The sequence below is a fragment of the Nannospalax galili genome, unplaced genomic scaffold (genome assembly GCF_000622305.1).
Source record: "Nannospalax galili isolate Female #2095 unplaced genomic scaffold, S.galili_v1.0 scaffold251, whole genome shotgun sequence".
Taxonomy (NCBI): domain Eukaryota; kingdom Metazoa; phylum Chordata; class Mammalia; order Rodentia; family Spalacidae; genus Nannospalax; species Nannospalax galili.
The window spans coordinates 69,979-82,471 of NW_008329576.1; the positions used below are offsets into that span (position 1 = coordinate 69,979).

The 12,493-nt window shown below is 49.9% G+C and overlaps 1 protein-coding gene across 1 annotated transcript; it reads right to left on the minus strand.

Annotated features, from left to right (window-relative positions):
- Nucleotides 1–4,181: 4,181 nt before the first annotated feature.
- Krt8 (keratin 8) lies at nt 4,182–12,173 on the minus strand. The gene is made up of 9 exons (XM_008838328.3): nt 11,586–12,173; nt 9,027–9,235; nt 8,236–8,296; nt 7,661–7,756; nt 6,944–7,108; nt 6,239–6,364; nt 5,285–5,505; nt 5,088–5,146; nt 4,182–4,589 (listed from the first exon to the last, which is right to left on the minus strand). Exons 1-9 carry the CDS (start codon nt 11,925–11,927, stop codon nt 4,399–4,401), a joined length of 1,470 nt encoding a protein of 489 aa, XP_008836550.1. The 5' UTR covers nt 11,928–12,173; the 3' UTR covers nt 4,182–4,398.
- Nucleotides 12,174–12,493: the final 320 nt, after the last annotated feature.

Genomic DNA, 12,493 nt, shown 5'->3' on the forward strand with positions numbered 1-12,493 from the left:
GGTTATCCCAACTCCTCTCTGTCCCTCAGCAATTGCCCAGGCTGTACCTATTGCAGAAGATAGCTTACTCAACACTGTCCTTAGTACTGAGTCAAAGTAGGTCCTTGGGGCCATTGCCTCCCTCATTTCTGTTCTCCCCACCAGTGGTCCATTTTTCAGACTCCCTTGTTCCTAATCTTCACTATAAAGTTTATTTGTGTTGGATCCCAGTGGGAAAGTATTAAATGGGTCATTGTTATGATGGGTTTAGGATTTTCCTTTCAACAAAAAATACGTGGAGCCGGGCGTGGTGGCACACGGCTTTAATCCCAGCACTCGGGAGGCAGAGGCAGGTGGATCTCTGTGAGTTCAAGTCCAGCCTGGTCTACATAGTGAGTTCCAGGACAGCTGGGGCTACAGGGAGACCCTGTCTCAAAAAGACCAAAAAGAAAAAAAAAAAACATGGAAACAAAACCTTAACCCTCAGAACAGCATGGTGGGCCGTCAGCAGGTGGGAAGAATTTCAGCAGGTGAAAGAGGTATTGGGACACTTATTGGGCAGGTACTCACAGGAAGGGCCCTCAGGTGATGGCTAGTGGAAAATAAAATTAACTCACAGAGGTATGAGGTGGGCTAAGGGGAACTAGTACAGGATGGAAATACTGTGAGGGTAGCAACATAGGGAGCCATTAGCCCCCTCTACCTTAAGGGACAAGGGAACAGTCATGCAGCCCTGAGGGGACTGAGCCCTGGGCAGAAACTGTGGCTTCAGCAGAGACCTACAGCCAACCCCTGGCTACCCAGCAGAGAGAAAAGCAAGGAAAGAAATCTCCCTCCCAGTCCTGCCTTCTGCACTCAGGAAAGCATCCCCCAGTGCTCACATTCAAACTGAGACCAGAGCACAAAGGGGTCTGTTGATGAAGTTCCTGGAGGCCAGGTTCCCAGGATACAGCAGAGTCAGACAGGAGGAGGACCTAAAGGAGCAGTGCTGCAACTCAGTACAGTGGCCCTTCATGACATCAGCACCCAAGGCTGGTAAGATAAATGCATCATTCAAGATGCCTCCGTCTTCACTGAGTGGCTGGGAGGATAACAAAACACTCAAGCCTTGAAGCAGCTCTGCCTAGTTGGAAGACTGACTTCCTGCCTTGGTGGCTTTGGCCTGATCTCTTCTGTGCCTCAGTTTCCTTGTCCATACAGCCAGGGATGAGGTCATCTGCCGGTAGGGTGGTTGTAAGGATGACCTGAGCTCTAGCACTTGAACAAGGCTGACTGGGTTTACACTGTCCTTGTGACCCTCCAATAGAGCTGGGGGGAGTTTCGGTGTGCCCCCAGGAACTTAGAGATACAGTCACCCCTCGCAACACGAGGCGGGGTGAGTTGTCAACCGAGAAGGAACACAAAAGGGAAGCTGATCCTGCACCTGGATGGGTGCGATAAGGGGTCTGCAGGAGCCTTGAGCAAGACGTAGCAAAATGAGTTGGTCGGCAGAAGTCCTTTCCACTAATTAAACTGGCACTGGTGTCCAGCTGACATCAATGAACAGTTCTGGACATTTAGATAAGGAAGGACATCCAGTTGGGAATGAAAAGGAATGGAGGATATAGGGATTGTCAGAGGACAAAATCAGCCCTGGAAACCAGGCCACTGTGAACAGCGCAGCAAGGGTCCAGCAGGGGCCTAGACAGGTCAGTCTGGGCCCACCTCTCATTCAGCATTTGAGTTGGGTATGCTGCATTTTCTTCTTCTTCCTGTTCAACTCCACCTTTCCCTCTTTTAACTACTCAAGCAGGAAAATCTTTATTGAACGTCTAACTCAACGGGGCCAGCAAGGTAGCTCACTCTTCATGCTTGCTACCAAGCCTGACAACCTGAGTTTGATCTCCTAGACCCACAGAGGAGACAGAGAAAACCGACGCCCACAGGTTGTCCTCTGGTGTTCATACATGCACTGTGGCAGGTATACGCCCAACTCGTACACACACAGAAAATAAGTAAATGTAATTTCAAAATATTTAAAGTCACCGGGCATGGTGGCCCACGCCTTTAACCCCAGCACTCAGGAGGCAGAGGCAGGTGGATCTCTATGAGTTCAAGGCCAGCCTGGTGTACATAGTGAGTTTCAGGACAGCTGGGGCTACAGGGAGACCCTGTCTCAAAAAGACCAAAAAAAAAAAAATTAAAGTCACACTGGGTATGGTGGTGTGCGCCTTTAGCCCAGTCCTTGAGAGACAGAGGCAGGAAGATCTCTATGAGTTCGAGGCCAGCCTGGTCTACATACTGAGCTGTAGGCTGGGATGTGAGTAGGGTGACCCTGTCAAAATAGATGATAGATAGATAGATAGATAGATAGATAGATAGATAGATAGATAGATAGATAGATGATAGATGATAGATAAAATTTTAAAACCAAAAAAGATTTTAAAATAATAAAAATTAAAAAATATTTAGTCATTTGACACTTAGATCCACTATTTTTTTCTTATCCCTGAAGTGTTTGTTCCTCATGAGAGTTCAGAGTCCACACATTTCTATAGGTACCTACTCTCCATTTTACCGGATAAACCTTGCTCATGGAACCAGCAAATGTTTAGCAATTTTATTTGCATTCTGTTTGCGGACGTTGTTCTTCTTTAAATGAAAGCAGACTACCCTTCTAATAAGGAAGCATGTTCCCTAACGGAAGCGTCAGTGATTCCCAAGCACAAGTCCATGTGTCTCAGTCCATTTGTATTGCTATAGCAAAATACCACAGAGTAACTTAGAAACAGCATCAGTGTCTCGAGTTCTAGAGCCTGGGAAGTCCAAGACCACTGCAGTAGCAGGTTATATGTATGGTGAGGTACTTCTTGCTGTGTCTTCATATGGCATAAGAGCAGATGAGATGAACTCATTTCCCAGATGCCTTCCCAAGGTCTCTAGTCCCACCCAAGGCCTGCCCTCTGCTGTTACCCTGGTGGCTGGGTTCCAGCCCACAGATTAGGGAAAACTTCAGAGCCTAATGCTCTGGGGTTTACAAAAAAGTCACTTCATGTTGAGGTAAATCACCTAAACCTAATTCCCATTATATTGTTTCCCAAAAGATAAACTGAATGGCTTAACGTGATCAATTTCTCTTTGAATTCAATCTAAAATTTCAAAAGGCAGTTAAAAAGCTTGCTTTCTTTGGGAAACTGTGGGGTTAATTTACTAAGGAAGCAAATTATGAATTTATCATCATAGTTTGTACCATGCATCAGGACTGTCCTTTTCATGTTCATGTGAATGCTTTTTTATGTATCATCTACATACACGTAAGTGAACTCGTGTTGTACAATGCCCATGGGTATCAGAAGAGGGCTTCAAGTGCCCTGGAGCTGGAGTTATGGATGGTTGTTAGTTGCCATGTGTGTGCTGGGAATTGAACCTGGGTCCTCTTAACCACTGAGCCAACTCTCCAGCCCCTCATGTGAATGTTTTTAAGGTTAACAGTTTCTTTTTTCATTAAAAAAGATAATAGTAGACAAAGCATTAGAGTAGGGTTTTGGGGGGTGGAGAGATGACTCAGTGGTTAAGAGCACTCACTGCTCTTCCAGAGGATTCAGATTCAATTTCTAGTATCCACATCAGGTGCCTCACAACTGCCTGGAACTCTGGCTCCCATAGAACCAACACCCTCTGGCCTCTATGGGCACCTTGCATGCACATGGTGGACATGGTTATAACTAAGTTGATTAAATATAAAGGTTATTAAAATTTAAAAAACAGGGCTGAGGATGTGGCTCAGTTGGTAGAGTGCTTTTCTAGCTACATGAAGCCCTACTTCATCCATAACACCACATAAACTGAGCATGGCAGCATTTACCTGTAATCCCAGCACTTGGGAGGCAAAGGCAGGAGGAGCAGAAGTTCAAATCTTGACTGTGCACCGAGTTTGAGACCAGCCTACGATACATGAAGCTCTGTCTCAGTATTAACAAACGAAGCATAAAATATAAGAAAGGAATCTTTAGTATCTTTGTAGAAAGTGCTGGTAATTTGATGCATTGCATTCCCTTATCTGCTTCCTGGTTTGTTTTGGGTTTGTTTTTTGTTTTGTTTTGTTTTGTTTTGTTTTTTGAAGCAGAATCTCACTGAGTAATTGGGGCTGGCCTTGACCTCACTGCATTGCCTAGGCAGGCCTTGAATTCCATCCCCCCCTTCCCTCACAAATGAACAAGGGGTTCATACACACAGCAAGGCCAGCTAAGGCTTTATTTTGGAAAATACAGCTGAATTGGATTTGGGTTAAGAATGTGGACTAGGGGGTATCCTAGGTGGGAGATTCCTCCCAAAGCTGGGCAGAGAGCTAGGGCTGAGCACTCCCTCATACAGCTGTCTCCCCATGAGCTCTGGGCAGCCACAGGAGGGGCTCAGGCTGGCGAGGGCTTCAGTGGCTCTTCACTTGGGCAGGATATCAGAGGACTCAGACACTAGCTTCCCATCGCGAGTCTCAATCTTCTTCACAACCACCGCCTTGGTGCGGCTGATGGTGCTGGAGCTCCCAGCAGAGCCGAAGCCAGGTTGGAAGGAGCTCACTCCGTAGCCGAAGCCAGGACTGGTGAGGCCTCCATAGGCTGAGTTCAGCCCTCCTGGTCCAAGACAATGCACAGAGGCAACCACATGAGCAGAGGCTTCGAGCCACTTCTTGCTGCTCACTCTCTGATAACCCTAGATGGAGAGGCTAGCCCAGGCCTCAGGGCTGCCTGACTGATTACTGTGTGGATCACTACTCAGCTGTCTGGGAAAGCAGGACCAGCATGGGAAACGGTTTCCCTATCAGCTGCATGTCCTTGACAAACACTCAACTGAGCCCTGCTCCCAACTGTATGCAGGGAAAGGTACAGGTGCCAAAAGTAAACAATAGCCTGTGGAAAGCGCGGAGCACAGGGGCACACACAGCTTGCATTTATTTGGGCACTTTCTATTAGTGAGTACATTATTTGAATCCTGAGCTTGTCATCCATCACCCCAGGATAGAATCCTGCCCCTATCTCTTTGTCTCTATCAAGTACTATTGATCACAGCTCCTCCCACAGCCCAGACCTCCTGGCTCCCCTCCCTCTATGCCCAAGGCCTGAGACACTCACCTGAGTAGCCACTGGTGGTCTTCGTATGGATACTCAAGTTCTGCATCCCAGACTCTAGCCTGTACCCAGATGCAAAAGATGTCAGGACCAACTCTTGGACCTTTTCATCTCAGAACAAGATTTTAAATCCTGAGAGGGCTCCAGGCAGCACCCACTCCTCCCCATTCCAGGTCTCATGAGAGACCTCCCACACCCACCGGCTCTCCTCGCCCTCCAGAAGTTTGCGGTAGGTGGCAATTTCAATGTCCAGTGCCAGCTTGACATTCATTAGCTCCTGGTACTCTCGCAGCTGTCTTGCCATGTCCTGCTTGGCACGATGCAGGGCAGCCTCCAGCTCGGACAGCTTGGCATTGGCATCCTTAACAGCCATCTCCCCACGTTGCTCAGCATCAGCGATGGCGGCCTCCAAGGATGCCCTCTGTGAGGAAGAGGACATGTGAGCAGGTGGCATCTGATGTACCTTCTCCCCAAAGCCCTTTAGCTTATTTTTTTCATACCCCAGGTTGAACTAAAACTCACTATATAGCCCAGGTTGACCTTGAATGCACAGCAACCCTCCTGTTTTAACCTACCAAGAACTGAGGTTACAGGTGTGCACCATCATGCCTGCTTCTCTGTGGTACTGAACCCAGGACTTTGTGCATGCTAGATAAGCACCTGATCAAACGAGCTGCATCCCAATGCCCACCCTGAGCTTCTTTTAGAGTCTCCCTACCTGACTTAGATCAACTCCACCCAGCTCAAAGAAAATGCTACCAGAGAAACTGACCAAGCAAAAGAGGAAATGGGAGCAGCTTCCAGGCATTTCCACTCACACATTTCCTACCTGTGGCACTGCAAGAGCCTCGCTTTATTTAACCAGACCAGATCCCTAGATCCTAGACATTGCACAAAGTACCAAAACCTAACCTTGTCCTGATGCATATGACTAATTAAGTATGCATGGGGGATGCAATCTGGGCCCCAGCCTACTGGCCATCCCTCTTTCTCCCTGGGCTGGCCACAGAGATGCTCAGCATCCCTCAACTTCCCCAAAGCAACTGAAAGAGCTAACTAGAAGTTGTGCCTCCCATACCCAATTCTGGTCCCACACTCCTCTCTCCTTCCTTCCTGACTTTCTCTCCCTAGTCTCACCCACAGTCCAGCAGTACCTGGCCTTTGAGGGCATCAATCTCTGCCTGCAGGCGGTTGATGCTGCGGTTCATCTCAGAGATCTCCGTCTTTGTGCGGCGCAAGTCATCCCCATGCTTCCCAGCCAGCGTCTGCAGTTCCTCATACTGCAGAGGTTAGACAGAAAGTGAGGGTCCAGTCAGGAGTTCCAGAAGTCCAACGTCAGGGGAGAACCCCCTCTTGTCTCACCAAAGCAAGGGTAATTTCACAGGCCAAACTCCTACATACATTCAGGAGGGAGCACACAGAACGCGGGCACAGGCGAGAGAGAGAGAGACAGAGACAGAGAGACAGAGACAGAGACAGAGAGACAGAGAGAGAGAGAGAGAGAGAGAGAGAGAGACAGAGAGAGAGACAGAGAGAGAGAGAGAGAGAGACAGAGACAGAGACAGATTCTCATTTAGCAACAGACCATTCCAGTCTAATTTTCAGACCTGAAACATCAGAATGTATCTGTTCTTCTCATCAAAACACTTGATTCCTTGTGAAAGGTCCAAGCTACCATGTAGACAGAGACAGAGAGACAGAGAGAGACAGAGAGAGAGAGAGAGAGACAGAGAGAGAGAGACAGAGAGAGCTTACAGCAAGCAGAGTAGAGTTTGGAACCCTGCTCCCTTCCCTCCCCATGAACCCAGGCACAGAACTAGCTAGATGGGGAAGGCCACTCTTGTGACTCTGCTCTTCACCTTAATCTGGTACATGCTCTCAGCCTCGGCCCGGCTGCGGTTGGCAATGTCCTCGTACTGAGCACGAACTTCAGCGATGATGCTCTCCATGTCCAGAGAGCGACTGTTGTCCATGGACAGCACCACAGATGTGTCTGAGATCTGGGACTGCAGCTCTCGGATCTCCTGCAAGGCAGGGGTCAGATGGTAAGGCTCTGTCCCTGTACACAGGGCCCTTTGCAGAAGAGCCTTCCTTAAGGGCAAGACAACAGAGGAGCGGGTGGGAGCTAGGGCTTGGAAAGGGCAAAGTTATGGCAGTATGGCAGAAGGAAGGTGGTCAAAACTCCGGGCTGTGGAGGGAGGGATCAAAGAAAATCTGACTTTGGGTGAGTAGCCAAGGGGAACACCCTGCTGCTGTTCTCAGCCCCAATAACTAAGCCTAGAGGCCTTCAAGACAGCCCAGAGATCAGGAACAAGGGCTTTGGAGACACAGTGGGCCTACGTTAAACTGGGCCTCCACCCTCTGCTTTATGACCCTGGATGGGGTATTCCATTTCTCAAAGCCCATTTTTCCTCTTCACGTAGTAGGGCAGAGCCTCTCTTAACAGGACTAAATGGAATCTATAGTTTATGAATAGTGGGCCCTTGTCAAATGATAGACTGGAAGGCTGTCAACTGGGTTCCAGAGTAGGACACTGACATGCTGGGGGACCTGCCCTCTCCAGCCCAAGAACATACCTCTTCATGAATCTGCCGGAGGAAGTTGATCTCATCAGTCAGCCCTTCCAGTCGAGATTCCAACTCTACCTTGTTCATGTAAGCTTCATCCACATCCTGAGGATGAGGTGAGGGGCCTGAATTCAGTGCCCAGGGACTCCCCAACTCCACCCAATAGCCTATACTAGAAATAGCCTATACTATAAAGACTCGCCTTGTCTACCCCACTTGTGGCTGGTCTTCCAGCCCAGACTCTGTCTTGGCCTGGATCCCAGCCATCTAACTTTGTCCCTGCTTTCTGAAGCACCCTGCCCCCCCACCCAACCTTTCCTCCTCCAGGAAGCCATGGCTAGACCTCCAAATCTGTGCCACTTTCTAACCATGTTCTACCAAGTGCACACAATTGTCTTTGTCATGTCTGCCTTTCTATTACAGATCTAGAAGGCATCAAAAGTTGAAAGAGATAATTTGTCCCATTACTTAGAAATAATGGGGTCATCCTAAATCATATAGGACTTAGAAAAATCCAGAAAATCTCAGTCCAAGTCCCAAAGCCCCAGCCTCCTATGTCTGGATAGAGGCACAAAGAACCTCACCTTCTTGATGAGGACAAATTCATTCTCCATCTCTGTACGCTTATGGATTTCATCCTCGTACCTAGTGAGAAAAGACTTGGAGTCAGTGTATGAAGGCCAAGTGAGGTTGTCCTGTGTCTTCTGGAGCTGTTGTTGCTAGGGACAGAACCCAAGGTCTTACACATTACCCTGTCTTTTTAGGGGAGCATAAATATTTAGAAAATGCATTTCATAGAGATGTAGGGTATGAGAATAGGCTGACCCTTCTGCTCTCACTACCCACTTCCCTCTCCCTACCCAACCTGATTCTCAGCCAGTGGGGAGGCCAGAGCAAGAAACTACTCTCCAAATGTACAAATCCACATTGGATTGGACATACTGAGAGAGTTAGCATGAGACCTGATATAACACCTTGGAGAACTCTCTGGAGTTTGCCAGTGGTCAAGAGTCGTGACTGTTAGTGTATAGACATCAGACTGGCCTCAAACTTGCAGCAATCCTCCTGCCTTTGTCTCCTGAATACTGAGAGTATGTGGCCACCATGCCCAGTTTAGGGATACTATTTAAACATGAAAGTTGTTGCCCAGATCTAGACAGCCCTGAGACCGACATCAGGTGGATGCTACTAGCACCTAGGTCAATGAGCATCCATATAGACTGTCCCAAGCAAAACTGATCCTATGGCCACCCTGATGATACAGGACCACACTGCCCAAAAGCAGAGAGCCATATTTGCTTGGGCCTCTAGCCTCAAAGGGTGGGGCAGGACAGGACAACCTCACTTAGGGGAGACAGAGCGGAGCAGAGCTCACTTATTCTTGAAGTCTTCCACCAGCCCCTGCATGTTGCCAAGCTCCGCCTCCAGTTTCAGCTTCTCCTGGCCCAGGGCTTCCAGTTGCCGCCGCAGGTTGTTAATATAACTCTCAAACATGTTGTCCATGTTGCTCCGAGCTGTCTTCTGCTGCTGCAGCAGGCTCCACTTAGTCTCCAGCATCTTGTTCTGCTGCTCCAGGAAGCGGACCTGCATGAGGAGGACACAGGAAAAAGGTACACATGGGGTCAGAGTCAGGGCCTGGAAGGAAACAAACACTGTTCTTTCCCTCACACCATTGCTTGAGCACTGAGCATCACCTATGAATGACCTAGGGACAGCAGTACAATGAAATGGTGGCATCAGGAGCCATGTCCTCCAGCACTTGGAGTGGGAGGAGCATGGTTGGAAGGGTGAATTAGGCTAAACTGCACCTGCAGAACAGGTGTAATTTATCTGCATAGACTGTATATCACAGATCAATAACAGCCCTGCTTTCTGAAGATGTATTTATTATATTTTACACAAGATTGAAAAGGGCCAGGCATGGTGACACACGACTTTAATTCCAGCACTCGGGAGGCAGAGGCAGGTGGATATCTGTGAGTTCAAGGCCAGTCTAGTCTCCATAGCAAGTTCCAGGCCAGCTAGAGCTATAAATTACTCATATCAAATAATATCATCATCATTTGGACTTTGAAGACAGGTTCTGAAAATTTTAGGGAAACTTTCTTCCTGAGACCCAAAGAACACCTGCCAAGGGGTCTAAGCCAAGTTGCCTCTAACCTAAACTGCATATCTTGGCTTGCTGCCCCTCTCAGACCTGGGTCTCCTCACCCTGCAAAAGCCTCCAGAAATTCAGACAGGTCCTTTCAGGGGTCCCATGTCCACACAGAATGCTCTTCTAGCAGAAGAGGCCAGAAAGAAGACAGTCTCTCTACCTGAAAAGGGAAGGCTCCTTCTTCCTTCCCTCCCTCCTGCAGCTCCTTTGGAAAGTCACAGCCTCTAAGGGTCTCCCCACCCCCTGGTATGCACAACCCTCCCTTCCTGCCACAAGCATGGAAACCACATCTTAGAAGGAAACTGACACATTGTGCAGTAGATTTTTTTTTCCATAGGAGTAATGGACTGTTTCAAGAAGGGAATGCATTTTGTGTAATCAGCCCAAAGTTGTAGCTTTTTCAACTTGGTGAACTCAGGAGAGAGGATAATCTAAGGGTACAATCTGATTATTTATCCACAACCCACATTCTGATAAAAATCCTTCTCTTCCCCAAAATTATTAAAAATAAAAAATAATCCTAGTGATTATAGCATTTCTCCTAATGGAATGCTGAGTGTGAGCCAGTACACTCTTCTGCTATGCTCTTCCCACCATGAGCTGGAACACACAGAAACTGATTTAGGGTCTATCATGTACATTTTACAGATGAGGAAGTCAGACTTGGCTAATGGCCCATCCAAGAAAACCTTGGGGCCATATAACCAGAACTCTACGCCCGCACCAACTGATCTCTATCAGGACCCCAAATCTAGCAAAACGGCAGTGAAAAGAAGGGCGCTGAGAGCCTGCCTCAAAGAGGCGCTCCAGGGGCCTCCGGTTCCTACAGTTCATCTGCCCCTCGTTTTCCCTCCTCCCGTTCCCACGAAGCCTCCCAGGAGCCAGTCAGCAGCTAAGGGCCAATCGTCCTGGGGCCCCGAGGGCTGCAGAGCCAAAGGCCAGTAAAACCTGGACTGGCAAATGGAGCCAGACCGTTGGGGCGGACCCAGGTAGAAAGAGAGAAAGGGGACAAGGGCCAAGCAGGCAGAGGGGCGTTGGCAGGCGGCACTATCAGAGGCCATAAACTCTGGTTTTAACAGGGCGTAAAACTAGGGCGGCGTGTCCCACGCCCGCAGACTTTGAATCCTGCATGGGCTTTCCCGAGGTCAGGCCCCGCGTCTCCCCCCATCCCCAATCCGGGACCTCTGCCAGGTGGAGGTGCGTCCCCAAGACCGAGACCTCGGCCCTCCCTGGGCAGCGGCCCCGCCCACATTGCGGGAGCAGGACAGGGGCCAAGTCGAGACTCAGCCCGGAACCCCAAACTCTGGCCCTGGGCACCAAAGGACTCCCTCTGTGTTGCACCAAGGTGCCCGGTTGCATCAAGACACCTACGAACTTGTTGAATCCTATCAAGCCTCTATTACTTAACAGCAAGAAAAATGCACCCAGGGCACCACTGGGAACCCTTTGGGGACGGTGCTCGGGAAGAAGGGTGAACCCGGTATTCTCCCCTCCCACCCGACTACTAAGGAGCAGAGACAACGGCTGGTCTTCGGGTAGAATGACAGACAGGTCAGAGGTCGGATTCGGGTGAGGGAGGTGGAGGAGAGAGGACGCCCCGGGATTTAATGGCCCAAACCCTCTCCGCCCAAACCAAAAAGTATGAGAGAAACTGGGAGTGTGTCCAGGATGGGTGGGACTCGGCAGGAGCTCAGGGAGGGCCGAGAAGGGCCCATCTACTAGGGAAACAAGAGAAAGGGCTCAGGGCAGTCGGCGGAGCAGGGCAGAGAAGACCCTCACCTTGTCAATGAAGGAGGCGAACTTGTTGTTGAGAGACTTGATCTGCTCCTTCTCTTGAGTGCGCACAGCCTGGATGTTGGGGTCCACCTCCAGCTTCAGGGGACTCAGCAGGGTCTGGTTCACGGTGACCGCTGTGATGCCCCCCACACCTGCAGCACCGAAGCCTCCGCCCAGACCCATGCTGGTGCCCAGGCCCCCACGGAAGCTGCTGCCGCTGCCCACCCGGGAGAAGCTGGAAGAGCTGATGCGGGCCCCAGGCCCACTCGTGTAGGAGCGGCTGCTGAAGGCCCGGGGACCGGAGGTAGACACCTTGTAGGACTTCTGGGTCACCCTGATGGACATGGTGGAGGCTGGAGTGAAGGCAGTCGAACAGAAGTCGGAGCTTTCGAGAGCGAGCTGAGCAGCTGCTTCTAGGCGGTGGGACAGCGCCCAGCAAAGGCCCTTTATAAAAGAGAGCCCAGCCCCAGGGGAGGGAAAAAGACGTGCTACCTGAGTGGCTAGGCACTGAGAGGGCAGGGCCTAACCCGATACCTGCCACCTCCAGGCAGGACTCAGGCGAGGGCAGCAGAGAGCCGCTCCCACCCAGGATCCCTCTCCAGCCCCACCCCAGAAATCCAGGCTAAAGCAGTTCAGCTAGTGTGAAAGGGGAACAAAAAAAGAAGCCAGGAAAGACTGGATTGTCCAGCATTGGATTCAGGGCTCCTGGGTCTTGTCTCCTGCCCACCTGTAAGCAGTAAACTGGGAAGAGAGTGTTCCCTGGTATTTGGGGCTCCCTGATCTCTTCTAATACCCTAAAGAGACCCTCCTTCAGTGGTGCTTGCTAGGCTGGACAACAGTGCTGGCGCCTTCCCGGGCCCATTATTTGCCTTGTCTATCCAGGTTATGACTGTACCACTGCCCCACCCCCA